General features: G+C 44.0%; 1 protein-coding gene across 3 annotated transcripts in view; it reads left to right on the top strand.

The window, feature by feature from the left end:
* The first annotated feature begins 322 nt into the window (after positions 1–322).
* nbeal1 (neurobeachin-like 1) overlaps positions 323–25260 on the top strand; it is a 43156-nt gene continuing 18218 nt past the window's right edge. Inside the window, exons 1-20 of one of the 3 annotated variants that reach the window (XM_056370465.1) lie at positions 323–1328; positions 10050–10141; positions 11656–11817; positions 11986–12067; positions 12214–12341; positions 12699–12781; positions 14014–14099; positions 15591–15957; positions 16048–16154; positions 18184–18270; positions 21083–21166; positions 21535–21633; positions 21734–22305; positions 22435–22567; positions 22660–22779; positions 22914–23223; positions 23404–23489; positions 23663–23752; positions 23867–24044; positions 24141–24274. In XM_056370465.1, the coding sequence (XP_056226440.1) occupies positions 1278–1328; positions 10050–10141; positions 11656–11817; positions 11986–12067; positions 12214–12341; positions 12699–12781; positions 14014–14099; positions 15591–15957; positions 16048–16154; positions 18184–18270; positions 21083–21166; positions 21535–21633; positions 21734–22305; positions 22435–22567; positions 22660–22779; positions 22914–23223; positions 23404–23489; positions 23663–23752; positions 23867–24044; positions 24141–24274 (3051 nt within the window). In that variant the 5' untranslated portion in view covers positions 323–1277. The remainder of the gene's footprint in view (positions 1329–10049; positions 10142–11655; positions 11818–11985; positions 12068–12213; positions 12342–12698; positions 12782–14013; positions 14100–15590; positions 15958–16047; positions 16155–18183; positions 18271–21082; positions 21167–21534; positions 21634–21733; positions 22306–22434; positions 22568–22659; positions 22780–22913; positions 23224–23403; positions 23490–23662; positions 23753–23866; positions 24045–24140; positions 24275–25260) is intronic. The other 2 variants (XM_056370466.1, XM_056370467.1) reach the window with 2 other exon arrangements.

Here is a 25260-nt window from a genome sequence, read left to right as displayed (position 1 = left end):
AAACCAGGGTAAAATCACATTTTCCTTAAAAAAATAACACCGGTAGTTGCAGGAATACCATATTATTTTCTGTGATTGCCAACCTTATTGTAGGTACCACACCCCATACAGAAAAAGTACTTTAAATTCAGATGTTAATTTTTGTCTAAAGTAGAGAAAAACAAACAACTAAACTTTTAGTAATTGCTAAATGTGCTTTCCGGGTGGGTTGTTTTATTTTGAAATAAACCTAAACGTCGACAGGAAGTTGCTGTTGGTTGCCTGCGCGGTGTAGTCGTTGCAAACTTGACACATTCACAACAACTCTGGAAACGGCGTCAGTGACAGTTGGTCCCTTCGCTACACAGGTGAGTGGTCCTCAATTTCTCGACGGTTTAATTACAATTCATCAGGTATTAACTCGTTTATTATTTTAATGTGAGACTTCTGTAGCCGGGCAGGCTCGGGAGGACGAGGCGTTTCTGTCACATGAGGAGGAGGAGGAGAAAAGGGAGGCTAAAAAAAAAAAAAAATAGAAATAGCCTTTTTTGACAGCTAGCTTTTAGCTAGCTTGGTCAGGTAAGGTCGACTGATACGGTAACGTTCGCCGAGGATACCCGAAGGCGTCGCACGGCTGTCACGGGACTCCCGAAGCTGCTTGTAGCTTATATGTAAAGCCCACAACAGTTAACAGACATTATTATTAATGGTGTGTGTGTTTTTTTTTTTTTGCCGTGTAGTTAAACCACCAAGTCTGTCCGAGCTCGGGAAGCCAGCGGGGCAGCTCAAAGTGCACAGAGTAGTAACGTTTTGTTTCTGGAGGTATTTTTTTTTTTGCCGCTGCTGGCGGAACGGGGTAGCTTAGCCGTTTGTTCTCACCGTGACAAAACATCCGCCTCCATGAAATGTAATTGACTGTGTTGTTATCATTGATAGCGCAGACGCTGCTGGGAACACCTCCCAAAGAAGAGCTGAAGAAGTGGAAGCACAGGCCCAGCTGCTGCAACTCCTCTCTGGGACTGTTCAGCTCTTCTCTTGCCATGGAATAATTTTTGTTGGAAAGTTTTTCTGCCACAACACGTCGACCATCGCCCCCTTTTTTTTTTTTTAAACATTTTTTTTTATTGCATCTTTGAAAGAAGGAGTGTCACACCTTTGCCAGAGTTGGACAGTCATGATGATGATGATGAGCACTGAAGCCCAGAAGCAGAGGTTTAGCTCCTGACTGAAAACCATGAAGCAGCCAGGGAAGTGACCTCAGGGGACACTACAGCCGGAGGGTGCCACACACTGGCACCATGGCATCCAAGGAGAGACTGTATGAGGTCTGGATGCTCTACTACACTAAGGTAAACCCACACACAATCCCACTGTGGCTGATTCTGGAGATGTCATAGGGTGAAGTAAGGCACGGTGTGATGGCATTTCCTCCCTGGCAAAGAGGTTATTCACTCTTGGCATTTATATTTTGAATGTCTAGTGTTACTGGCTGTTTTTATAATAGACTGAGGTCAGTATGGTCAGTAGTGATTAAAATCTATGTGGCATTTCAAAGCCTGTGCTGACAATTTTAAACCAGTGTGCCATTGTTTTGTAGCAGCATTTAGCCTTTTATTCATGTCTTATATTATACTTTATAGGTGGCAAAACTTATAGCGTATAAATAAATATTAAATCCACAGAGAACACATTGCAACTTAAGTTCAGGTATTACAAATTCCATATTTCCTCTTAACTGCAATACATCAGCAACAGTACAAGAGTCAACACGAATAGGGATGGGGGGTACACTGCTGCAAGGAACAGTGCAGAGCGTTGCTTTTTTACAGTGCAGATGAATGAACGAACGATACTCTAGTAGAGACAGCACCCCTTGAGTCAGCTGTTGGCTAGATTTAATTCACTCAGGGATACAGCATGTGCGCATCCTGGCGTCCAATCAAAACGGCCTGCCTGAGCCGCTCCTCACGTGAGCCAGTCTGCAGTCACACACTTTCTTCCCACAGTAATCCCTCACAATAAAACACACACACACAGAGAGCATATAACAAGCTGTTTTCTGTAAGTTTACAATATCAAGTAAAGCATAGACACAAACAGAATATCTTATGCCGGCGGTGTGGGTGTTTGGGGGCTCAGAAGTATTAGAAGTATTCAGACCTGCTGCTGCTGCCCGCACACACTTGTCACAGTCACTTGTGAAAATGCCAGCAATGGCTGCAAGCATACACATTGCATTTGCTCTAGCAGGAGGAGTGTGTGTTTGCATTGACTAAGCATTAAACTGCACCGAAGGATCATTTCATTTCACTCTGGCTGTGAGCCAAGGTCCACAGGGCCAATACTTCTCTCTGCATGAGCCAAAAGAGACGCTGAGAAAGAAGCATTTAAATATATATGTGTAGCGGTCTGTCTCTCTCCGAGCAGCTGAAATGTCAGGTATGGCTGGTGGGGTGTCTCTATGCTATTAATGTGTGTGTGTGTGTGGGTGGGGGTGTGTGTGAGGGTTAGGGTTGCCAGGATATGTTGGCTGTGAGGAGAGCGTGCAATCACGTGGCTTAAATCAGATGAGGAATGTTTCTGTGCGAGACCCCCTGTGTCCCAGCGAAGGGGTTAATTGTTCCACAGGCAGCCTCCCCTCCCCAGCCTCTCGTTGTCTCAACCCAGAGCATTGATTTTTCTCATCTCACAGTGTGCGAGGAAATAATTGTAGTTTGGGTTTAGATGATTATTTTCCTCATGTAGAATCCATCAGTACTGCTCAGGTGGTGTGGTTGCACACTGGCGGTTTAATCTGAATAAACATTGCCTCAACCTGGAGTGATAATGTCTCAGCCACGCTAAATATGCTCAATGTTGTTAGCATTTGAGTGGTTAAATGTAAATTGATAATCACATATTGACGTTTCCAGTCAACATAGTACCACAGTTGCTCCTTTGAAGGCTGTTTAAGCTTAAATAGAATATAATAGAGAAGCACTATCTATTTAACTACACCATGTAATTCAGTTAGATGACTTGGAAAGTGTTTGCTTCCTTCTTGTGTTCATCCTGGTGCAGTATCTCCCCTGTGCCCTCTGCTTAATGATTGACAACAATAGAGATATCCCTGCCTTTCATGTCCGAGGGTGACACTTGAACTGTTCCCTGAGGAGGAGTCACTCAGATAAACACTGTTGACAGTAGAAGCTTGTACAATCCAAGCAGCAGCCCAGGGAGAACCAGCTCATCCTGTTCTGTCTGTGCATTTAAACAGACGCGTGACGCTTGTTAGGAATCATTTTCCTGAAAACGTTTCAAGCCAGAAGTGGCAGCTGTTTGCATATTGATGATGAGGTCAGGAATGAGCAGCTGTGGTATCCAAGCCAGCGTTGAGGAGCTTGTAGGAGTTGGTGTATGGGAAGTAACTGTTAAAGCAACTTGACATTAAGTGTTTGTTTTCCAAACCTTGACTGATCCTGGTTTCAGTTTTAATTCTCTTCTCTACTGTTTTCTATTACACCATAAGTAAACGAATCCTGTGAATGTGTCTTTCAGTGTTTCCTGACTCAGCCCAGACCTCGCTGGTTCCTACTGAAGATATGAACTTTAAAAAATTGGTCAATAATATATACTTTCATTTTAAGAAGGTTTCACTAATTAATTAATGAGCTTGTTCGGGACTATTTCCAGTCAGGGATTAATACACATTTGGTGTGCTAGGGTTAATGACTATTAATGACAGCAGGACGGTGTGTGTGAAACTAATTCACTTACTACAATGCCCACGCTCTTCATAATGAAAGAAGACGCTCAACAGTGTAGCTCACTAATGTCTTTTTTAATACTTTTTGTACAACAATGGATCTCAGTGGCACACAGGAATAAGATATATCAGGATTTGCATGTACATATAGAACTTGTTAGTGGGATTGATTAATTGTTTATGTCTTTTTAACATTTAAAACGAGGCGAACTGTATATTTATAGGCTTGTATACCCAGTTTTTGCTTTTTGGCCAGACTGCATAACAATCCAAGCAGCCACGTCCACCAGGTTCAGGCAAGTCGTTCAGGCCTGATCCATGATCTCAATGTAAACACAAGGGTAGCCTCACTTCCAACAGCAGCTACACTAGTCAACAACTTCCGCTAACAAACCATATATGTGTTTACGTCAGTACCTTTTGTAAACACAGCTGCTCAGAGGGTTTATAATGTATTAATTTAAACAATTATCATCAGAATCAGTGGTTGCAGAGGCTGTCTCCAGCTTGCTCCTCGGAGTTGCAGAGGGCTGAGAGGTCACAGACGACGGCTAAGACCGTTACGTAACCAGCGATCCTCTTAGCCGCCCGTCATTGGTTTGTGCCAGAGCGTTGTCCCCGAGCAGACCGAACCGCTGTTTGCCGCTGGCGCACAAGTCACAACAACACAACACTGCAGCGGCTCTCCTCTTTCACCAGTATATTATCCAGTATAGGGCTTGTCAGAGAAAGTGGAGGGGTTTAGCAAGACTTGAAAATAATGCCAGTTACTCTCTTAAAGCTTTTGTCTGCTGCAGAAAAGCCCTTTTTAATTCCCAACCACAGGGAACATGCCTCAACAGACAAGGGCATCATTTCAGCCTTCAACGGCTTTAAACAGGAGAAGTCCTCACTCCTTTTTAATTGTCAACAAACCAGAAACATAGTCCTGTCTAATGTCACCCCACCGAACCCCACCCTGCCTGATGAGAGGCTTTTTGAGTGTATCTGAGAAAGGACAGTAATTTGCATAAACCCACTGCACTTATGGGAGTCATAGTTAAGTGAGGGGATTGGAGGAAAGAGGGATGAGAACAGAGGAGGGAAATAAAACTGAACAGTCGAGCTGGAAATGACGGAGGAGGAGAAAGTGCCGCGGTTTCACATATTTGCTCAAGTAGATTACTCAGGTCTCTTTCCGGCTTTGCTGCTCATTTGCTTGTTACAGTCTAATCTCTGTTCACACACACACACACACACACACACACACACACACACACACACACACACACACATATACACGTGTGTGTGTGTGTCTGTACACCAGCCACACAGTTGCACAAACTGACACACTCAGGCTTTTGTTGATGTGCTGGTATGCAAAGTTTGTTCCCTCAGGCTAGCTCTCTCTCTGTGCTTCCCTCTTGCTTCTCATTTTCCTCTGCGCTATGAATATCTCTGGAATAACACTGATGTCACCGTCGTTGGGTATCAGACATGCTTCGTGTGGTTTTAACCCCTCCCATCAGCGTCTATAAATACACCCCTGGCGCTGACGTCATGGCCAGAGGAGTTGTCACTGACTGATGGGCCAGTGATGTCGGGCAGTGATGGCGCAGGAACAGAATGACCACAGTCGTCTTTTTAACTTACAGGGAGTCGGCCGTTTAAACGTTGTGGCTTCAGTGACTCCACGCCACTTCCACCAAGCCAGGTCACCCACAGCCGCCCAAACTAAGCAAGCAGCCAGCCAACCAACCAGTCGGCTGACCACGCCTGTCTGGAGGGGTGGAGCTCTTGATTAGCTGCAGGCTTGTGCAGCAGCACTGCATTAGAGAATATAGCAACTCATAATAGATCAATCAAACCCATTACTTTTTTTTATATATCAATATCCTTTTAAATTAGTTGGAGTTACAACAAAAGCCGTTGGTTTTGAGTTGCCACAGAAAATAATGACACGTTTAGCCTCAGGCATTTGAATGTTTTTGTCATCATTGTTTAATTAGAGTAATAGTTCTTGTTTTTATTGTATGCGTTTAAAACTTGGTTGACTTTGGTATCATGTGGTTTTAGTTTCACGTGCCTTTAACTTTATTTTGAAGGAGATTGATTTTCTGTAGTTTATTCTGCTTCTACATGTGGCTAATGTACAGATAGCTAATTTGCCTTTCCAGCAATGGTGGCTGTGTATTCCTCTAATGTAAAGGTGACATGTTTAGCAAACAAAACTTCTGTGCATTTCCTTCTTCTTAAAACTTTTAAAATATTTGTTTACGTTTTAAATCGTGCATTGTTTACATCCATCTTTGCCTGCCAGCAATCTTCCTCTGCATTTATCTTGCTGACACATTACCACCAGCAGTGACAGGATATGAACTGAGCTACCTGTGTGCTTGTGCACCTGCATGATGCCAGATAGACTGATACTCCACAGGGTGTGTTTAATAATAAGTAGAAGTAACCTCTGCTAGTGCCACGAACCTGAAATGCATTGCTCCCTGTGTAACAAATAAGAGAGCTGCAAATTAATTGGAATCTATTTTAATAATCATTGAATCATTTTGGTCATTTTTCATAATTTCAGAAATTATAATGAGCGTTTGTCACAGTTTTGAACATTTCAGAGACAAAATGATTAATCAAGAAAAAAATTAGATTAATCAGGAATGAAAATAATCCCCAGTTGCAGCCCGACCATGAAAGCAGCAACTATCAAAGATTTCACTCATCAATCAGCCAATCATTTTGGGCAAAGCAGATGTAGATCATCTCTATTTTACCATGCATAAGCACATTTTTAATTACTGCAATACATATCTGGTCACTTTGTTCACATCTAGTGATTAAATTGTGGTTAAATTATATCAGTTTTTCCTCCTTTTTAGTCAGACCCCTTATTATCTGTTATTATCATCTGCTGTGACGCATCCAGTGCTGGCAACATGTTAGTTGAGAGGATATGAAATCACATAGCAGAGCCTGATGTTCTGCTTCAGGTCAACACATATCTCATTGTTTTCCAGAGCGTGGCGTCTCTCGTATCAAAATGAATGAGGGCTGTCGGTCCAGTCATTGATCCTTAATCAGCACTTTCACTCAGGGCAACACTCCCACCCCTCTGTGGGCCAGTGGCGATCTCAATTTGGAGAATGAAGTGGATCGATCTGTGTTGCTGGCGACCTTGTTAGCCGTACAGAGGTCAGCTTAAACAGATCTTTAGGAATGTGATGTAGTAGCTTGGCAAAGGGCCTCAAAACGATAATGGATACACACAGAAGAGGCATGTGATCCTCTCGTGGGAATTGTTTTTATACACATTGGGACACAAGATGATTGTGAGAGTCCGGGACAAGGTGACTGTTGTTGTGCGAGGAGGATTCCTACTCGTACATCCAGATCATTATGTCGGGGCCAGTGATGAAGGCCGAGGATAAACAGGGCCGTGTAGAGCAGGGTGTGTCCCGGGCCTGCCACAGTCTAAACCCTCAATGGGCATCTGTGCTCCCAAGCTGCTGCTAAAAGAGGACATTCTTTCTGACACACACACACACACACACACACACACACACACACAGTCATTTTGCTGCTTGTAAACTCCCTCATTTGTGAAGCTGCTGGCTTAAATCATCATCCAGTTTCTGGCAGTAACATCCACATGCATATATATATATATATATATATCGACTATAGACCGTAACTGAAGTTAAAGAACAGCTGTGACAGCCGCCATAAATAAATGTTATTATTCTCACCGTAGTGATTCACACAGCGAAAGGTTAAGACAGGAAAGAGAAGCACACAGAGGCGAGATGCCATGTTCTCCCAACAGCACATATTATCCACACGTGGCTGCTGCTTATTCCACTCAGATGTGTCTCTCCCTCTTTTCTTCTTCCTCTCTTCCCTGTTTCTTTCTCTCTCTCACACACACACACACACAAACAGAGGCCAGCGTCTCAAGATTGTTCTGATGACTTCACAAGGAACTGCAGAGAGCTGGCTTCCTGCTTCGTTCTGGCTGATTCCCACTCTGACACGCACACAGAAGCAGTCAGCCTCTCAACCCCTCTCGCACTCTTTAGCCAGATGGCACCGCTATCCTGAGAAAACCTTTCTTTTTCTATCGTTGTTGTGTGTTTTTTTCCTTCGGTGTCGAGCTCTAATCTGCACATTTTTAAGCATTAACTTAACGGGAGAACATTTTTTTTTTTTTTGTGAATCGTCTTTCGCCCTGTGTCAGTCCTTGTTTGCCTGAAACTGGCATCATGGGATGTTGTCAGGTGTAGAGAAGCCATAGCAACAGTGATGGAAAAAAATAAAAGATACGCCCATTAAAAACAGACTGTGAATATTAGCACTGTGTTTTGTCTTTCTGGACCTAAATATGCTGGTTATCTTTGCCTCTGTTTGAAAGTAGACTGCCCTTTAAGATGAGAGACAAATGTAGGATGCAAACTATAACAAGTGTGCCGGAGGAGGAGGAGGAAAGTTATGTAGTCGCTTTAACAGACAGGATTTGGGAATGGACGATCCTAAAATGTCCAAAGTTATCAATTATTGAAGACTGGATGTTCTACATTTGGCTCTCTTACACGTTAGTGGTCTTATTGATCACTATGACACTTGCTGCCTATGTGGAGCCCGTGGCATGAACTGTCTTTAATTATATGTTTTGTTTCTGGAAAAGAAAATTACGTCCGTAAAATAATATCTGGTCCACCGCTGATCTGTTGGTCTCACACTCTGGGATGCCATACTGGATGGATTGCCGTGAAATTCATTACAGACGCTGACAGTCCCCACAAAGTGAATCCTAATGGTTTTAACAAACCCTGCCCTGACCTTTCCATGGAGCTCCGCACACAAGACAGGATACCGCTAAATTATTGTCTTAATTACCGGCCCTCCAAAACCCATGCTGCTCAAACTATACTGCCAAATGCACAATATACTGTTGTTATAGTAATCTGACCTGATCACCTCTTCATCCCTCATTGACCCAGATTGTTCACTCGCACCCTCCAGATGGGCTGAAGTCCTGATGACAGGATCTGCTGAGGGGGGTGGGGGTGGGTTACTTAAGTGAATACTCGCTAGCTGAATTACTTCATTCACATGTCTGCATGTATGTGATGCTCAGCTGAAAATGAATGAAGGAAAATTAATTTTCAACTGTTTTAATGACAAATGTATCAGGCAAAAAGGATCCTTAAATGTGAAGATTTTCTGCTTTTTTGCAGTTTTGTATCATTCGGAAAACTTTGCGTGTGTTGGTCAAACTAAAAAAATAATTTGAATACATCAGTTTCAGCATTAAAAGTTTAATAATCATAGACCAAATTAAGTTTGTCTTAATTGCTACTGTAGAAAGAAAATGTGGAACACGATTTAATGACTAAAATAACTTTAAGTAGAAGCTTCCCTCAGAACAATGAGTGTAAATCTTCTTGCATTGTCTCTTTCTATTTCTGCTGGAAAAACATTTCCTTCTACACCGTAAGACATGACACAGCACTGGCATAGTCATGTGTTAATGAGTGTGTTCATTGTCAGTTATTAAACTAATGACGGTAATGAAAACCGACACCATTTGTGTTTTTATGGAGATCTTTAAGAGCTAATGCTCGTAATAAATAACAATGAGTATTATTATGAGCCCCAGCTCTTTCTGGTTAAGCAGTGTTGTCGTTCTGCTGTGTTTGGGGTTCTGTGTTTCTTCCTGTGGGCTGAAGCAGCTCCACTGTGACCTAACAGGCTGAGTCAGGCCGGCCTTTCCTCTGTGTTGCCGTCCCCGTCCGTCTCTGGGCATTGTTCCAGGAATTTAGGAAATGTCGATCAGCCGGCTGCTAGAATGCAGTCAGGCCTGTTTTCCACCCCCCCGACAGGTGCATGGTTTAGCTCCCACTCCTTAAAATGATAAGATACACACACACACACACACACACACACACACACCTGAGACATTCCTGCTCTCACGTGCTTTGGTAGCAGCTTCATAAACAACTATATCTCAATTTTTTAAAAAGTATTCAAATCCTGATGAAAACATTAAAAGGGTATTTTAATTTTTCACACCCATCGTCACTCATTGTAATTTAGTGAGACAAAAAGGTCGTGGTCTGCTGTTGTCTGGGTGTAGAAGTCACAAAGGACTTCACTTCACACACACACACAATGAGTTCAATTGAATTGCAGACGAGGCCTGTCAGCTGCCTGCCATCTATGTATTTTAACCATGACAGCTTTCGTTAGCAAAGGCAGCTAACCGTACTCTCATCTGTCTGTTTCTCCCTCTCCCATCTTCACTTCCCTTCTTTTCTTTCTCTGTCTTTTAATTTCTCAGAGGGATCCAGACTACTTGAAGCTGTGGCTGGAGATTTTCATCAGCTCCTATGAGCGATGCCTGGACGTGGACTTTGAAAAGCCGCCTTCAAGGTAACTGGTGACAAACTGTGATCATTTGAAGGTCATTTTATGCTGCAAACATATTTACACATTTAGTATTAGTAGTAGTAAAAAGCTGAACCTTCATCAACCGAACTGAAAATATAAAAATGCATCACTTTGTGTAGATTATTTAATGCAATTAAATATATTGTTAAAACAGTTTTATTTAACAGTTTATTCATTATTTTAAAGTAACAATTTCAACAGCTAATCACTCATTTTTGACAGATTATTTCACTATTTCGACAGTTTTCTAACTCTTTGTCCGTATAACTACGTATGTTTGCCAATCAATAAATACACTTGCACACATGCAATACCTACACAAGCCCACATACAGCCATGCAGGTAATCTAAAACATGGTAACACACACACTCACAGACTTGCACCTCACCATTACCTAACCTGTCCCGAACCCCCCTGTCCCCTGTCTGCCTCTTTCTATCCCTAATATATCACAAACCCTTTCTACTCTAGCTTTCCTAATACATATAACAATGCACTATTGTAGTGTTCTGCATTAGGTCAGTGCTAGTTGGCTCAGAACCATCTTTTCTTGTGTGTGCGTCAGCCACAGCATGACCACACACACACACACACACACACACACACACACACACACACACACACACTATGCACACTATAGCACAACCCAAAATAGCTCAGCCACAACAGATGCTTCTGTGTAGAGCGGTCTCATTTTGTTGCAGGTGATGCTCTGATGTGTGTCGACCTGTCGACATATGAAAAACCCGTGTCCAGTGTTTTCATGCATGTCGGAATAGGTGAAGTTTATCGACACCCAGTTGTGAACATTTCAACATCAGATGAAGATGCCCTGGAAGTCAGACAGGCAGTCACAGGCAGGGCCATGTGAAAGAGTGGAGGAATATGGGTGGTTAAATCCTATTTGTCAAGCTTTTCATCTCTCCCTCTCTCTGTCATTTCCTTTTTCTCCTCCTCCCTTGACTCACTTTCTCCCATCCCCTGCTTTCTTTCCGACTCCTTCTTTCATCTCCCTCTCTCTGCTGTCTCTTTACCTTTTGTCCTCTTGTCTTCTCTCCGTTTTCTTCCTTCCCTCTCCCTCCCTTCCTCTGCAGCTGCCACATCTGTCCTGCTTTCCCACTGACATTCATTGCATTGGTTTGGCTGTACTCTCTCTCTCTCGCTCTCTCTCTCTCTCTCTCTCTCTCTCTCTCTCTCTCTGTCATATGAGCAATGCAGCACACATGCTGTTTTTCCTAGGAACGAATGCTTGAATGCACCAGGCATGTGTGCGTGATTGAGTGAGTGCAGAGCAGGGTCTGCTCCTTCAGCTGCCCTTGTGTGTGCTGCGGCGTCGCCTCCATGATAAACCTCTGAGATAAAAGCCCATGTTTAATGTATTTATCAGCACTTCACCAGTTTTGCCATGAAGCTCCAGTATAAGTCCGATGCAGTACATTAGCCAGCTCTTCCTCTCTAATGGAGATTCATATTCATCTCGCTCCTGTGTCTCCAGGACAGAGGAGGTTCCCCCGGTGTTGACCCTCCTCCCTGACAACATCCTGCAGGTTTTGCGCCACCAGCTGCTGCAGTGCGTCCAGAAAGCCTCTGATGGCCTGGAGCCCGAGCAGCAAAACCTGGCTCTGCTGCTACTCAAGTTCCTGATCATCATCTGCAGGTCAGGACAGTAAACACCCCACGACATACGTGAAAAGATCCTATGAATTCTGTGTTTTCAATAGACTGTGTCGTACCGTTTCGTAGAGTAGGATGCTTGTGACTGACAAGCTAATGATCGACTTGTCCTGTGTATGTGTGTTTGTGTGTGTGTGTGTGTTTCTGACAGGAACCTGTCCAACGTGGAGGAGATTGGCACCTGCTCTTACATCAATCACATCATCAACATGACAACACTCTATATTCAGCAGGTCTGACTCTTCCCCTTTTTTTCTTTTCGCTCTGATGTCTCAAATTTCTTTAACATCTTCAAATATTCAAATGTTTTCCGCCCTACATGTGAAGTGATAGTTTGAATGAGACATGTAAAAGGACGTGTGTGTGTGTGGTGTTACAGCTCAAGAGCAAGACCAAAGAGAAGGAGATGGCAGACCAGAGCCAGGCGGAGGAGTTTGTCCGTCATGCGCTGGCCTTCTGCGAAAGCCTCTATGACCCTTACCACAACTGGAGGCATCGAACCTGCGGGTAACGACGTCCGGCAGCAAACTTAACTCGCTCACTTACGTAGGCAGGCACTTGGCAGGCAAAGTGTTTTTATAATAGAAAACACTGATAAAAAAAAAAAAAAAAACCTTCTCGTCATGCCAGCAATTAATTATGACTAATGAATCACACTGTGTGTTACTGAGGTTTATTTTGTGCACAGGACAGACACGCTCGGTTTAAACTCACCCACAACACCCCCCGGCCTTTGACGAGTGTTGATTTAAGCTGCCAAATAGAAATGATGTGACAGCAAGAGTGCAAAATAAAATTCAAAGATTTAAGTTTGAAATATTAAAATATTATTCATTCTGTTTTTCTGTCGCCCCCCCCCCCCAGGGAGCAGCTGGGAACAGTAGAGAGGAGCAGACAGAAGTACAAGGCGGCTCCACTCACTGTTGAGTTTGTTCCCTTCTTTTACCGTAAGTCTCCTGTTTTCAGTGCTTCTCTCTTCTGTCCATGTGCAGCGCAGTGTCAGTAGGAGAAAATCTACAGCTGTAGATCGAGGCGCTCGGCATCGGTATCTGCACTTTGCATCTAGTAATATTACACTTTGCTTCTCCTGCCTGCTGCAGTGGCCCTTTGGATGAGGAAGAGTCCTCTACATCATAAAAGAAAATCCAGCTAGTGATTACAGAACATAAGCTCTTCTCTCACCCTCTTTTTCTTTTTTTTTTTCCCCCATGCCGTCACTCACTCTCTCCCGCTGCCTCCTCCTCCATCTCCTCCTCCTCTTCCTCCCTCTCCGGGTCCAGTTGAATCCGCTCTTTGTGTCCCTGTTCTGTTTGCCAGGCGTTGAGATGAGCCGATAGTGAACGGTGTCTGTCCGGCCACTTCAGCGACGCTGGCGGCCATTTTGAACAAATACTCCCTTCTGTCCTGAGTCCTGTTTGTGGTTGCTGTGGTTTGGCACCAAAGATAACACCCAGGGCCCGACCTGACAGACTGTGTGTGTGTGTGTGTGCGTGTGCGTGTGCGTGTGTGTGTGTGTGTGTGTGTGTTGTGCAAAAAGAAGTGTGCGGAAGTTCTGCAGAAGACTGTAAATATAAAAAGAAAGATCAGTTCCTCTTTGTCTCTTAGTCAATGAATGTAATTATATCCTGATGCTAGAATTGAAAATGTAGTTGTGGCACGACTGGGATGAAGGAAACACGACATCACGGAGCCAAGATGTCGTGTTTCTCCTCCGCAGTCGGGCGTGTTGACAGATGAGTTAATGGATGACTGGGACCACCGTGACCCAGAGGTTACTGGCAGGACCGCCGCATGCCTTTGTGTGTTTGTGCTCCATGTGCGCTAACTATCTTATCTGGTTTGCAGATTTCTTTCAGCTTCCATTTGCAAGTGTGTGTGTGTGTGTGTGTGTGTGTGTGTCTAGGTATGAAAGAGACAGAAAAGATAAAGGTGTGTCTCTGTCTGTGTGTGTGTGCGTGTGTGCATTTATTAGTGCTTTGTTTATTAGATAATGAAATACAGGAACTTGGCCTGTTTTCTGTAAGGTGTAGTTTCGCTTTGTGGTTAAAGCTGACATCGTGCCAAGAGAGCAAACTAATGAAGCTTTGTGTGTGTTTATGTGTGTGTGTGTGTGTGTGTGTGTGTGTGTGTGTGTGTGTGTGTGTGTGTGTGTGTGTGTGTGTGTGTGTCCTCCTCCCAGAGTGCTTCCAGGAGAGCGAGCACCTGAAGGAGAGTCTGAAATGCTGCCTGCTGCACCTGTTTGGAGCCATAGTAGCTGGCGATCAGGTGAGCCTCTGGACCACCTGCAGATCAGGTCACAGGCTTCACTCACTGGATAACCGCTGTGGTCTTATCTCAAAAATGGCACCACATTCATTCAGTCTAAGCAAAGCTTCTTACCCAGGCTTCCTCTCTCTTAGATCATAAAACATGGGCACATAAGTCTTCTAATTATGACACAAAAATAAATGTTGACAAGTTATGCTGTAGATCTACGGCTGTTTTGTTTGGCAGAATTTCTTTCTTTAGTCTTAATATGTTTGCACATCATTGTTTAAGATTTACAATAATAGAGCATAAGTGGATATGTGCATGTGAATGCCTCGTCGTGCCAAACCGAGTCACGCAATCTGCAGTTCAGACTGTGACCGCCACGCAAACCCAGAGCTCTTGCTGGAGGCTTGTTGTCAACTCCTGTTTGCTCCTCAACCCCACTCTCTGTTCCCGCCATTTAAATGCAGACAAACATGTAGGTCTGCCTCCAATGATTGTTTTTAGTATTGATTTAAATTACTGATAATCAATTAATATACAGAAAAGGGTGAGAAAAGTTCAAGGTGACGTCTTCAACTTGTTTACTGTTTCGTTAAATGCTCACATTCGATTAGCTGGACTCAACGAATGTTTGTCTTCATTTGCTAAAAAAAAACAAAAAGCGATTGTCTTTCGATTAACTGATGAATTAATCATCAAATCATTTCAGCTCAGGAGCTGTGAATAGTGGATTTCTTCATTACACTGCATGCAATATAGCAGCTAAGTGTGTTTTATGACTGAAAGAAGAAACCATCGACTCCCCACACGACAGTAATAAACCAGCTGGGCCCGTGGCTTCCAGTGAATAATTTAACAGCTAAAAGGCTCAATTAACCACAGGCCCAGCTCACAAAATCACAGCCCGAAGCACCTTCTTGTTGTCATAAAACAGACCTCAGTTAGTACCAACTACAAAACAACAACTGAAGGAAAAGTTTGACATTTTACTAATATCTTCCACCACATTCATGTCTATACATTAAATATGAAGCTATAGAGGAGCTTGTTGTCACGGTGAAATAGTTCCACTTTGTACTTCCTCTAAAACTACACCTCACTTACACCACATCTCCTTTTAGGTAAAATAAACAAAAGAACATTACAAGTCACAATATACTACTTCAAATAATAAGTACACAAATACATTAATACATTACAGTACCGTGATATCAACGGATGAAATTGGTGCATAACAATAATATTCTTTTTGAAGCAGTCAGCGTATATTATAAATACAGCACATTAACATTTAAGAGGCAGTTAAATATTTAGTATTGGAAGTTCCCAGCCGGTGTTATTTATAGTGTGCAGGTTTTGTTGTTGTCACAGGGCAGTGTGTCCTCTGCTGTGCGTATCTTAAGAGATTTGCTTTGATTAACCTTTGACTAACCCATATCCCTTTCACTCTCATCTCTCTTACCGCTCTTTGTTTCCCTCCCTCCACCCCTTTCTCGGCGTCAGAGGAACGCTCTGCTCGCCATCTCTCCAGCCACCATGGAGGTGTTGATGCGGGTGCTGGCTGACTGCTCCATGGGTAACTGCTCTTCAGATGAAGGCGAGGACTGGGACAGCGAGGCCCCCGACCGCAAGGCGCTGCTGACTCTGGGCTGCCTGCGAGAGGTGGTGCAGCGCCTCCTCGCGTCCAGCTCCGACCAGCGGCAGGTGGAGATCGCCTCAGTGCTGGAAAACTACTTTAAGCTGCTCAACTCAGACCCGGCCGCTGTGGTCTCTGCCCGACAGCAGCAGCAGCAGCAAGCCAAGGGCCGAGTGCCGACACTGGGCCGACACTGGGAGAGCCGGTTTGTGGCGCTGCAAGTAAACATGCTAGGTAGGGTTTTTAGAAGAACACTTTCATGATATTAAACGTATTCTGCAGAGTCTAACGTCCACTCTCCGTCTTCCCTGCTGTCTCTCTCAGACACTATCAGGGACATGTTCCTGTGCTCGGACAGGCCGGTTCTACAAGCCATCTTCCTCAACAGTAACTGTTTTGAGCATCTGACACGACTGCTGCAGAACAGCAAGGTAACGGCACCGGTCCTCTTATCTAAATATAACCTGAATACACAACTCTAGAATGAGTGTGAGTGGCTGCTTCCTGTGTTCGATAATTCCTCTGAGTTAAGAGCTCAGAATGGGGTGAAATCAAACATTATTCCTAAATTATTAGTAGTACTCCAACGTATTTTATACCTGATACAACAGGATCAGAAGGTTGAAGTCGTGATCTGATGATTTGTGCAGAGATTTATTAAATTTTTAAGACACTATCGATTCTAAAATATATTGTTTTTGCGCAGTGGTACAGCGTCTCAGAGAGAAGTAGTGTAGTGCAGCTTCAGGCTGGTTTGCAGTTGTTTTATTATTTATGTAAAGGAGCAAAGTAGCAACATTTTTTTATAGTAGGTTGTTTTATTTCAGATAAATCTTCCTTTGTGTTCTGATCCTTTACTTAAGAAAAAGTTGCAGTACGACCATTTGAAAATACATTGTACAAGTAAAAAAGAAAACACTGACAGATTATCGTGTTATATATTTTTTTAAAGTATATTTTTTGGGCTTTTTATGCCTTTAATGGACAGTATAGTGGAGAGTGATAGGAAGCAGGGAGGCAGAGAGAGGGGGAATGACATGCAGCGAAAGGCCGTCCGATGCGGGATTCGAACCGGGGCCGATTGCATGGGGCGCCTGCTTAGACCACTACGCTACACAACGTCCCATCGTGTTATATTTTTATCAATAATATAACATGATAGCTCTCGGCTGCAGTGTCTACTCAGTTATATGTTAAGTTATCAACATACCATCTTATCATGTTGTGACGAGGGAAGATAATTTTAACGAGATGCAATGTTCAATAAACACAGATGTTTATATTTTGACTCATTTGGCAGCCTGAGTTTCCTGATAGCATATCTGCACTTCTTCTTAATCTTAAATTTCTGTTTCAAATCCCGCTTGATTTAGAGAACAAGAAACAATCACAAAAACACAGTCAACAGACCAAGACAGCTCAATTACACAATACAAAAAATTAAGAAACAAGGAGTTACAACACTAATGAAGAACATTACATAATGAAGCTTTAAAATATCAAAGGGAAATGTAAGACTAGCTTGAGGGCAGTTTGTAGTTCATCCCATTTAAATGGTGCATGTGTGGTTTTTGGGATGTAATGCGATAAATGTATGTTGTTTCTCGTAGTAATGAGAAAATACATACGTCATAATAATGTGAAAAATATCCAGCTACGTGAAGAAGAACAAAAACATTTTCTTCTTTTAACAAGAACGTTTCTCGTTATAATGAGAAACTGAGCATATTTTTTTTTTTGTTGAGGCAGCAACATGTAATTATCAGCAAAATATGCTTAAAGTACAAGAAATAAAAGCACTTATTATGTCTCCTATCAGCAAGTTATACCAGTTTATATGATGTAAGCAGCGTTTTAATGTTGTAGCTGGTCAAAGTGAAGCTAATTTAACTACTTTTATACTGTCGGGTAGTTTCATCTATAAAAAGGCATCATTTTCATTTGTTGATCTTATGTTTTGTAATCTGCAAAGTAGTAACTGTAGATGTCACATAAATGTAGTGGAGTTAAAATAAAAGCACCGTATTCACCCCTGAAGTGTAATGGAGCGCCGCCATTAATACATCCAGATTTAGTGTTTTATATCTCTGGTTAATCAGTTTGAATAGTTCAGGTGTTTTATGTGTAATTTGGATAAATTTTAATCCTGGCGTAGAACTGTGTGTCATGTTAAGTCCTCCTTAAAGTGTCAGTGTGAGAGAGAGCATTTTGCCCACCTTGCATGTTTACCTCCCCAGAGCAAGGCTGGATCACCAACACGCCTCCTCACAGTGACCCCTGCTGAGGGTCATGGCTTCTAACCTCTCACCCTCTCCTCCACGTACAACATCTGTCCACTGTCCACCCCCCACCCTCCCCTCCATCCCCCCTGCACCTTCCTGTCTCTCCCTTGTCTCCATTTTCTCTCTCTATCAACCTCCCCACATGCTATGTTGACATGTTGCCTGTTGTGTGTGTCAGCTGGTTAACGCTAGGTGCACGGCGGCAGACAAGGACCAGAAAGATATAACCAACAACAGGTTACTGACAGGAGAGAGGGACACTCAGGTACCACCGAGAAAGCCCCACCCCACATCACCTGACACCCCCACCCCACCCCACCCCACCCCCTTTATCATCCATCTACCTGCCCCTCACCTTCACCTGCTGCTGCCAAGTCCCACCACCTTGACCTCAGCAGAGCCATGAGGCCTCTCCACAGCAAGACACTCACACTGCTTCGCCCCAGATAATTATGTGTAATTGGATCATGTTTTAATGGAGAAAAAACAATCCACTCGCTGAGTCGTCGGAGTGCTGGCACTCAACACAACTCACTGTTAGTCTTGCATGTAAAACTTGCATGTTAGATGGTGTATTTTTTTTTTTTAAGTATATTTTTGGGCTTTTTATGCCTTTAATGGACAGTAAAGTGGAGAGTGGCAGGAAATAGGGAGGCAGAGAGAGGGGGAATGACATGCAGCAAAAGGCCGTCCGGTGCGGGATTCGAACCGGGGCCAACTGCAGCGAGGACCTTTACACATGGGGCGCCTGCTTAGACCACTACGCTACATGACACCCCAGATGGTGTATTTTAAGGTGTATTTTGTTACAGTTTCCTGCTGTCAAAGGTCCCATATTTTACACTTCTGTGGACTGAGAGCTTTGATACTTTCACAGTATTAATATAGAACCCAGACCTGCTTTATAATCAAACAACACATGGGCATCTACCTTTAGACTATAAGGGACCTTTAAGCTAAGCTATCATGATGCTAGATCATACAAGTTCATTATACCAAGCGCAACAAGTTAGTTAGTAGCTAGAGAGATGAGAGGAAACATGATTAACAGCTATCAAAGTTATTAATTATGTCTCTTTGTTTTTGTTCCGATACATCTCAGGACTGTCTTTCGTGTGGTGTAGTGTCAACTAGGGCTGGGACGATTATCCGACGTAATCGACATTGTCGATTATAAAAATTATTCGACGTGGAATTTTAGTGTCGACGCGTCGTGTAAAACCACAAAGGGTAAATGTTCATAGAACAAAACCGGAACTTTCTAATGGGACCGTTTATATCCATCGTCTTTGGTTTACCCGGATACAAGCGCGGCGCACGGACTGGGACAACGCGGTGACGTAATTGAAGTCATGTGACTACTTGAATGATTTGCGTCTGTGTAAATCTATTTGAACAACACGGCGGCGTCTACCAGCAGCACGACGGAGCATGTGGAGCAACACGCGGCAAAAAAAAGGTTCGCACACGGTCCTCCAAAGTTTGGTAATACTTTAATCTTGACACCAACAGTGCGGTAGTGTGCAGAATCTGCAAAGTGCATCTTGGCATATCACTCTAGCACGACAGTCATGCACGAGCAAATAAAGAGGAAACACCTGGGCGCAGCGAGTCAAGATGGCAGCAAAACTTAATTGCAATAAAATTACTGTTAGGTTAATAAAAATAAAAAAAATCGTTAGATTAGTCGAATAATCGAAAAAATAATCGCTAGATTAATCGTTTGGGACAGCCCTAGTGTGAACCGTCAGTCAGAGCTCTTTCACTGAATCATCTCGTGCACACAAAGGTCACCTGTTCCCCTCAGAGTAAACCAGCTTTCATTCTCCTCTTTGTACTTTTGGTTCTCTCAGAGCCACCTTTGTGGGGTATAATCCCTCCATTGATGTGGATTTTGTGAATGCAGGTGGAAAAACCTGCATGAAGACGACACACACACAGATGTACCTTTGTTGTTCCCGAGGTCACCTGTAGAAATCCAGGGTGGAGCAGCTGTTCGGTTAAAAATTAAACTTCTAAAACTAGATTCAATCCAAGGTGCTCAATGGTCTTGCTGTGGAGAGACCACTTTGCCTCTGTCAGATCTCATTTATGTTATTGCCATTTTCAGTTTCCTCACCCCCCCCCCCCCCACCCCCACCCCAGCCCTCTTCACTCCCCTTCCTAACCTCCCCCACACATCGTCCTGGTTTTCTGCGGTAAACTGCGGGCTCCACTGGAATGCTATCACCTTGGCCTGGTGTGTTTTCTCACAGAGTTCAGTGTTTTGAGGTGATCTGGACTCAGTGACGATGATTTCAGTGTTTGATTTTTTTTTATTATTTATTTATTTTTTTGCCACAGTCCCTGTCCAGCTGGTCCGAGACTCTCTGTAGGATCAACTCAGTCTATGGCTGCATGTTAATTAAATAAGGGGGTTTGGTGACCCAGAACGTTGTTGGTCACGAGCAGGACTGAGCTGGATGGAGATGTGTTTGTGTTTTATTTTTCATGGTTTGGCTTGTGTTTTATGGTTTGCATGCTTTCTGTGTGTGTGTGTCTGTGAGGAAAAACTGTGTGGTACTTCCTTGTGGTTGTTTGTGTGTTTGTGTGTGTGTGTGTGTGGAGGTGGGAGTTTTTTTGACCAAGCCCCTGAGCGCTTCCTGCTCCAGCCACATCTTCATGCTTTTAAAAGGATTGTTTTGTTGTTGTTTTTTTTTAACCTGGAGCAGAAAGACAACACTGTCCTTATCTTCACTTTAACATCTGCAGTACAAGCTTTGATGCCAGCTCCTACTGCAGTGACACACAGGGTTCTAACCATCATCAATGATTTTACTCACGTTTTCACACTAATTGAATCAAACTCCAAGGCATCTGCTTAAGTCTCTCTTTTATTCCTCCAAGTGATGCATGCTGTTTTCAGAAATAAGTTGATCCTTATCTTTTGAGTGTCACAAATCCTGTATATGAATGTGGCTTTAAATTGAATGCATGCTTTTGTTGCCCATAGAAATAACATTCATCCGGAATAAGAGGAGATTTGACTTGTGTCCTATCATCTGTTCCCAGTGACTGACCTGTATATTGTCTTTCAGGTGTTTCAAGGGCGACTAGACTCCCTCGCTGTAGCAACTATCAAAGCCCTGACAACAGTGATGCATAAATCACCAGCTGCAAAGGTAACAGGAACATTCATTTAATCACATATAGCCTCAAATCACAAATTAAGGCACGAATAAGTTTCTCCAGGTCAGCAGTGAAAGGAAATCGTTTGATTTTAGAGATAAACCTTATGTGCATAAAAATTGCATATTATTTTACCAACTGTATATCAAAGGTGAAGCAAGTAAGTGAGAATAATAGGGCCCAGATCGGAACAAATGAGTCCACGGACCCACATCTGATAAGATTTTGCCACAGGGTCCCCTAATCTGATACGATTTTTGCTTTAAAATGTTTTATTACTGAAAGTGTTTGAAACCCACGAACAAAATAGTCATACATTACAGTATACATTCATTGTGTTACTTTTTTCTTCTCCCTGCAGGAGGTTTTCAAGGAGAGGATCGGTTACAATCATCTGTATGAGGTGCTCATCTCCCTTGGCCAACCATCCCGACACCTCCTCAAAGAGCTGATGAACATGGTGAGAGAAAGATGTGGTGCCTGTTGACCTCGAAGGCCTTTCTACAACTGTGAATATTCCTTGTCTTTATCATTGTCCATGTGTTTCTATTTGTGTGCAGGCGGTGGAGGGTGAGCACACCTCAGTGGGGCTCCTGGGCATCAGTAATGTGGAGCCCTTGCTGCTGCTGGTCCAGTGGCTCCCGGAGCTGGACTCATCGGAGCTGCAGCTTTTCACGGCCGATTGGCTCCGCCGCCTCAGTTGCCTCAATCGCCAGACCCGTGCAACCTGCGTCAACGCCACCATGGTCATGCGAGCACTGTCTGCCCTGGAACGCCACCAGCGGCTACATCGAGCTTGCGCTGAGAGTCTACTGGGGCTGGTGGGATCGCTGGGCTCCCAGTCCTTGAGTGCCAGAGAACTATTGGGGCTGCTGCGCCTCCTCAGGCCTCCAGAGTCCAGCCAAGCACACCCCTATGTAGGTCCCGCCTTGAGAGCCCTCCTGGCCATGGTACGCAAGCAGGGCCTGGAGAGTGCCATGCAGTACTTTGACCTGTCACCCAGCATGGCAGGCATCGTCGTTCCAACAGTGCAGCGCTGGCCGGGCTCCGCCTTCAGCTTCCTCGCCTGGTTGTCGCTGGACCAGGACCAGCTGGGCCCACCCAGCAAAGACAAGAGGAAACAGCTCTACAGGTGAGACAAAAGAGTTGTGAAGTGTTTCGTATATCAGCTAAACTAAACATGTTAAGTCTCCGAGATAATATGAATCGAAACGTTACAAACACCTTTTCAAACGGATTTCCTTTATTTCATCTCACACAGTTTTTTTACCCCGGGAGGGACGGGGTTCGAGGCCTTCATTAGCTCAGCGGGCGTGTTGGTGGTGGCTGTATGCACGAAGAAGGAGTATGTCACAGTCATGCTGCCCGACTACTGCTTCTGTGACTCTCTCTGGGTGAGTCCGGCTCAATGACATCATTTATTGACATGTACTTACTGAACGGGCAGTGCCACTTCACTTCAGTGCTGTCTGAATTCTTCCTACAGCACAGCATCAGTGTGGTGCACGTACCAGGAAAGAGGCCGTTTGGACAGAGTCTCGTCTACATTTATGTTGATGGACAGCAGAAACTGTCTGCCCCGCTTAAGTATCCGACCATGACAGAGGTGAGACCTGCACTCGTCTAATGATTAATAAAGAAATAATCAACAACATGGACAAGCAGCCAGTGAGAGAGGAAAATAGTAGTTTATCTAGTGTTTGTTTATTGACTCAGTCTTGTTCTGTTCTCCTCCTACAGCCGTTCACGTCCTGCTGCATCGGCTCTGCAGGCCACCGCACCACAACTCCCCCGCCCTCCCAGATCCCAGACCCTCCCTTCTCCTCCGCCACCACACCCACCACTCGCTCCTCGCTGGGCGGCATCCTGTCACCGCAGACCTGGGGGGGATTGCTCGGGGGAAAGCCCGAGTCTGTGACTAAGCTCATCTCTGCAGGGACTCAGGACAGCGAGTGGGGAAGCCCCACGTCCCTGCAGGGCCAGCTCGGGAGCGTCATGGTGTTCCACGAGCCCCTGCAGCCCAATCACATAAAAGCCATCTGTAGTGCTGGTGAGCAGGAGGAGATGATGTGAGAGGAGGAAGAGGAGGAGGGTAGATTTAGAAATGAAAGACAAGTATAGTGGGATGAACAGATAAGCAGCAGCAGTGTGATCAGTGAATAAAAGAACACACCAGTGCTGTTGCTTCTTTCTCTCTCTTAAATTCTCACTCTCCTTTTTTTCTGCACAGGTCCAAACTGCATCTCTCCATTCAAAGCCCAGGAGTCAGAACTCGGCGACCTCTCAGCCAAACTGCTGCTGTACTACTCGCCCAAGGTGACTGGACCACAGCTGTCTAAGCAATCCCTTCTTAAATCCCTCAAATCAGCCATGTAGAGAGAGCAGCGACTGATTCTTGAGATCGTATCTGTCATATAAGTTTTATAAATTATATGATTAATGACTGATAAACTCATTTTTTTATCTAAACATGGTCCTTCTGTCGACAGGCTTGTAGGAACCCCATCTGTCTAGACCTGTCTCCGAACATGCTGCATGGACGCCTGACTGGGAACAAAGTGGTCAACTGGGACATCAAGGTAGGAGGAGCTCACGCTGTCACGTCACTGTCCTGTGCTCTCTGGAATATCCCAGTTCTTATTTCACGGATGCGTGTTCTGTTTTCCTATGTGTCGCTATGTTATCTGTGGCAGGATATGATCAACTGTGTGGGCGGCCTGCCGGTGCTGTTCCCTGTTCTGGAGCAGCTGACCCTGGTGACCCCCGATCAACACGCCGGTGATCCTGCAGCTGGGTCGGATTTCATCACCCCTGATGTGACCACACCGGCTGATGGAGACTGGGTCATTCTCCCATCCAACAGAGCGTCAGGTCTGTATTTCCTTTATTAATTATGAAACTGCTGCAGTGCGTTGATACGGTTAAGCAGCCTGCGGGAACAAACGTATTTTTGGTTTTCTGCTTCAGAGGCTCGTCTGGAGAAGAATCTGGTGGCCACCTTCCTCTTGGTGCTGAAGCATTTCCTGCAGAGGCATCCCATCAACCAGGAGACTCTGCTCCACTCGCATGGCGTCGGTACACTGGGAGCTCTGCTTCAGAAGGTCTCTGTTCGACCCCTAACTTTGCACATGAGTAATATAACCAGGCTGTCGGGGTGGAATCATGGGAACTGTGTACAGGAGGAGACTCTTGGAGACACATGTCCTAAAACAAAAGAGCGTGTTTTCACTTTATTTCCACTATTTCCTTTCTTTCTTTCTTTGGATCAGTTTGAAACAACAGTTTGAACAAAAATATGAAATATTTACAGTTTGAGATTGTTTACACCAGAAACACAACCCCCACACCTCTGCAAGTTGTTAATTAAAACAATGCAAGGTTCGTGTTTTGGTGAGGGCAGGACTTCCCTGATTATGTTAATCCTGTTTGAGTCTCGCTGATTAATTTCAGTTCAGCTTTAATTCTTTTTAGTTTTCCCTCTTCAGATGTGTGGTTTCCATTTTCCTGTCGTTATAACAGCGTAGGGATCTACAGGGATGTTTTACAAGCACTTATTTGGCCATTTCTACCAGCAGAGTGCATCTCACAAATTGCATTAAAGTCTCTACATAATATTAGTCCATGCAAATAGGACTTAAGCCTCTTCTGTTTTTCACCCTATTCAAGCTGGATTAGTTTGGTTCAGCAGCAGGGGAATGAAGAATTTCTGACTTCAATTTATTTTTGATAAAAGGGGCCACTTCTGCCCTTTATTACATTACTCATACTGTATGAGACTCACATGGTGGGAGGATTATGAATGTTGCTGGACCCTCCCCCGCTGACTTTAATTCACCTCAGAAAGCTTTTGTCCTTGTCTGTAGGTTTGTCTGTGTTTGTTCTGTGCGTCTGTGTTTGTCTTCTCCTTTGTCTCCGTCTCGTTCCCCTATTTACTCGTTCTTTAATTCTCAACTCTTTCTTTCTTTTCCTTTTCTTTCTTTTTGTTTGATCCATGTCCCACTGTAATTATTTGTTTATCGAGGGGTTGAAAATACCTTTGATTCAGCATTTACACCATGGGAAAGTAACAGCCTCCTCAGGGACCCAG

This window comes from Seriola aureovittata, chromosome 24 (genome assembly GCF_021018895.1).
Source record: "Seriola aureovittata isolate HTS-2021-v1 ecotype China chromosome 24, ASM2101889v1, whole genome shotgun sequence".
Lineage (NCBI taxonomy): Eukaryota > Metazoa > Chordata > Actinopteri > Carangiformes > Carangidae > Seriola > Seriola aureovittata.
Note: the sequence above shows the minus strand (reverse complement) of the source record. Positions and strands in the feature narration are given on the sequence as shown.